This window comes from Mandrillus leucophaeus, unplaced genomic scaffold (assembly GCF_000951045.1).
Source record: "Mandrillus leucophaeus isolate KB7577 unplaced genomic scaffold, Mleu.le_1.0 Scaffold133, whole genome shotgun sequence".
Lineage (NCBI taxonomy): Eukaryota > Metazoa > Chordata > Mammalia > Primates > Cercopithecidae > Mandrillus > Mandrillus leucophaeus.
Genome location: NW_012101288.1, coordinates 5,500,100 through 5,504,460, shown reverse-complemented (window position 1 = coordinate 5,504,460; position 4,361 = coordinate 5,500,100). Strand labels below are relative to the sequence as shown.

The 4,361-nt window shown below is 42.5% G+C and overlaps 1 protein-coding gene across 1 annotated transcript in view; it reads left to right on the top strand.

Moving 5' to 3' along the window:
* LOC105534320 (chromosome unknown open reading frame, human C8orf76) overlaps positions 1 to 4,361 on the top strand; it is a 23,529-nt gene that overhangs the window by 4,508 nt on the left and 14,660 nt on the right. The window contains exon 2 of the mRNA XM_011973027.1: positions 1,124 to 1,275. Coding sequence (XP_011828417.1) covers positions 1,124 to 1,275 — 152 coding nt within the window. The remainder of the gene's footprint in view (positions 1 to 1,123; positions 1,276 to 4,361) is intronic.

Below are 4,361 nucleotides of genomic sequence, written 5' to 3'. Positions count from 1 at the left end.
CAAAAAAAAAAAAAAAAAAAAAAAAAAAGATGGCGGTACTTGACGTGGGCTCTTGTTTTATCGATTCTGGCATATGCAAATAACAGTGTGCCAAGTTAGTGTGGTGTTTATGAAGATGAATTTAACCTTTTGTGATGTGTGTTTGTAATCTGAGGTGCCCAAATTTCTGTCCTTTTCTGCTTGGCTCTGTATGATTTGTTTGTTTCCTGTAACTCCAACAAGAGGATCTATTTGGGGTCCTTGTAGGTTTATTCCCCAAGGTTTTGTATCTCCTCATTACTTAGGACCCTCTAGCACAGATATTTCACTGTGCCACAGGAGCAAATCACCCCAAGATGTGTAGGAAAAAGGAAGAACTAACAACTAGATGTTAGATTGCGTTACACATGTATCTCATTTCATCTTCATGAGAATCCTGTTTTTATTTTGCTCATGAAGAGGTTATAAAGTAAGTTAGTGGCAAAACCAGAATTCAAAGCCTGGTATATTTGGTCTCAGAATATTCTTTCTACTATGTCATGATTCTTTCCATAGTAGTAGTGATTATTTTCTCTAGCCATTCCTTCTCTACCTTTTAGGAAAATAGGATTGACTAGATGTATTAGTCCATTTTCATTCTACTGTGAAGAAATACCCAAGAGTAGATAATTTATTTAAAAAAAAAAAAAAAAAAAGAGGTTTAATGCACTCACAGTTCCACATGGCTGAGGAGGCCTCACAATCATGGCAGAAGGTGAAGGAGGAGCAAAGTCATGTCTTACATGGCAGCAGGCAAAGAGAGCATGTGCAGGGGAACTGCCTTTCATAAAACCATCAGATATCTTGAGACTTACTACCATGAGAAGAGCATGGGAAAAACCCACCCCATGATTCTGTTACCTCCCACCAGGTCCCTCCCATGACATGTGGGGGTTATGGGAGCTGCAATTTAAGATGAGATTTGGGTGGGGACACAGCCAAACCATATCACTAGAATGCTGAAATCTTCTTTAATTCTTTTAAATATTCATTTAATTCATTGATCAGTTATAACATTACTTTCCACCTACGAAAAAAATCACCCCTATTCTGAATCCTTTTTTCTGTTGTGTTTTCCTCCTTTCATTCCTTTATTTAACAAATAATTTCCAGAAAGCACTGCAGGAGTATTCCAGTATCTCTGAAAAATTGTCACCAACCAATTTTGCCATGAAAAGGGATGTCCAGGAAGGTCAGGCTCGGTGTCTGGCTCACCTGGGTAGGCATATGGAAGCGCTGGAGATTGCTGCAAACTTGGTGAGTGATTTTATTGCTGATTTTCATACATATTTCTATAAGGGTGGTCGAATGGTGTATTTTTTGAAAACAAAACAAACTTCTTGCTAGTAGCAAAATCTATGGGTTTGGATAAGCAGAAGAAAATTGTCAGGGGTGTGAGAATTTTATTATGATAACCAACTTAGAACCTAGGCATAATCATTTTCTTGTAATACTTTTCTTGTGTCATTCTCAAAATTCTTTATTGCCTGAAAATCTCCTTTGCAGAGGTTTTTCTCTTGTTAGGAGTAACATTCAGTGTGGAAGGACTATGGGTGATCTGTTTTCTTCATTAGATTGTTTTTAGACTTTGTTCTCCAAAATTTCTACAATGAACATATATTTTTCTAAGCACAAAAAAGGTCCCCCCGACAAAAATGACTAAATACTCATACCAAGCCACACTTAATAGTCCTTTTTATTTTTAAGTGAAATTTGCAGAATTTTTTTTTCTTTTTTCTTTTCCCCAGTCAACAAAAGGGACACTTTATTGAGGCCCCAGGGCCATGGGGCCTGGGCAGGAGGCTGCTGTTTGGGGGAAAGAAGAGCCTTCTTTGGCCTTCTTCTTGGGGCACAGGTTGTTGGTTTGGCCGCCCTTCTTGTGGAGTTGACAGCACAGCGGGGTGCAGGCGGGCACAGCACTTGCGGCAGATCATGTTGTTGCGGTTGTATTTCTGGGCGAACTGGCAGAGGGAAGGCTCAGTAATGCCACCTTGCAGGCGCAGCACCATGTGCAGAGTGGACTCTTTCTGGATGTTGTAGTCTGAGAGAGTGCAGCCATCCTCCAGCTGTTTGCCCGCAAGTATCAGATGCTGCTGGTCAGGTGGGATGCCCTCCTTGTCTTGAATTTTGGTGTTGACATTCTCAGTGGTGTCACTCGGCTCGATCTCAAAGGTCTTGCCTGTGAGGGTCTTCACAAAGGTCTGCATCTCTGCGTCTGGAGCTTGGCAGCCTCACTGAAGAAAGAGAGCGAATTTTCTTTCTTTCTTTTTTATTGATTTTTTTGAGGCAAAGCCTCACTCTGTTGCCCAGGCTGGAGTGCAGTGGTGCGATCTTGGCTCACCACAACCTCCGCCTCCTGATTAAGGCAATTCTCCTGCCTCAGCCTCCTGAGTAGCTGGGATTACAGGCACCCGCCACCACGCCTAGCTAATTTTTGTATTTTTAGTAGAGAAGGGGTTTCACCATGTTAGGCTGGTCTCGAACTCCTGACCTTGTGATCCGCCTGCCTCGGCCTCCCAAAGTGCTGGGATTATAGGTGTGAGCGACTGCACTCGGCATTTTTTTTTTCTTTAAAAAAAGTTTTATTGCCTTTTTCCACACATTCTGAAGCGGAATTTTTTTTTTAAGGGATAAAGAAAGGCCGTGCTTTCCAATTCTAGATTCTATTGCTTTTGTTTCTAGGTTAAGGCATTATTTGTATTGATTTTTGTGTAAATTTTATATGGGAATTAGTCTAAATGGACTAGTTTTCTTTCTTGGAGGGAATTAAGGAGACACTATGGCACTAATTTTGAGCTCTGTGGATGTACCGCCCAGCGATCAACCTAACATGTGCACACAATTGAGCTGACATCTGCCGTCTCATTAACTAAGAGAAATCCCTAACCTTTGCTTGCTTAGGGCTTCACAGCATAGGACCTCCGCCTCTTGCAACGAAACTTTGGCAGTAATTGTTCTAAGAACAAGGAAAATAGCTGTGTTTTGTTGTTTCTTGTCTGTTCTCTACTAATTGGGGGTTAATGCTTAAGCTGAAAGATACATCACTTGTTAAGGAAGCATTTGCATGAGCAGTTAACTTGATGGGATTTAATTGTGTTCATTTCTAGTCTCCCCAGTCTGCAAATTAACAGTGCTCTTGGCCTTTCTGGTGCCTCTCTCTAGCCTTCATTACTGTCCTCCTCTCTCCGCTTTCTTGCACGTCACTGTTGTGCTTCCTCCTCTTTGCCTTGATCGTTGAAGGTAGTGGCAGCTGGATTCGTGGCAGGGGTTGAGTCATCTCTGGTTCCTTCTAGCTTAGGGAGTCTGTTTTGGTGGCTCAGAGAAGGATCTGTTGCCAATCAGCCGATGCTGGGTCTCTGGTGCTGCGGATGGTTACTAGGCAGGAGAAACACCAGTCAGAATCCTGGACTTTCAGAACTGTGCATCAGGTGTCCCAGCAATCTAGTTGGCAGGACTGTCAGGTGGAAAGTGGGCTCATGGGGTTCGCCCCTTTCTGTGGGCTTTGCACATGATCTCAGTGGACCCTGCCTGTCTGCATGGCATTCTCATTTCCTGGTAAGCTGTGTTTTGTTTTGTTTTTTTTAAATTTCTTCTCTATGTGAGGACCCTTGCCTTTTGTTATTAGCTCTGACCCATATCTGTTTTTTGTGACAGTAGTTACTGTCTTTTCACATTCTGTAGGGGACCTGTCACAGTATGTAACATTGAACAAAATAGACAGTCCCAAGGTGCCCATCAAGATACAAACATTTTCTGTTCACAATTTCTGCTGAAATTCATTCACCTCTTTTCATGATTTTTGGATAAGATTTATAATAGGACTTATTTCTTAAATAATTAGAACATTTTCTTATAGTGGTTGGTATGCTTACGTGGTAACTGTGGTAAGAAAATGGCTTTCTGGTAGTAAATGACTCCTTTTCATTTATCCACTCAGCACTCAACAAACATTTCAGTCCTGTTTTCCTGGTTCTGGGTTCGATGCTAAGGAGACAAACAATACATCGTGTACATGCAGTGCTCATGTAGTGTCTGGTGGGTTTACCAGCGCACGTATATATATCAGCTCTTTTTTTCCTTTCTGAGATGGAGTCTTGCTCTGTTGCCCAGGCTGGAGTGCAGTGGTGCGATCTTGGCTCACTGCAGCCTCCGCCTCCTAGGTTCAAGCAGTTCTTCTGTCTCAGGCTCCCAAGTAGCTGGGATTACAGGCATGTGTCACCACGCCCAGCTAATTTTTTTTGGTTGTTTTTTTAGATGGAGTCTCCCACTGTCAGCCAGGCTGGAGTGCAATGACGTGATCTCGGCTCACTGCAACCTCCGCCTCCTGGGTTCAAGCGATTCTC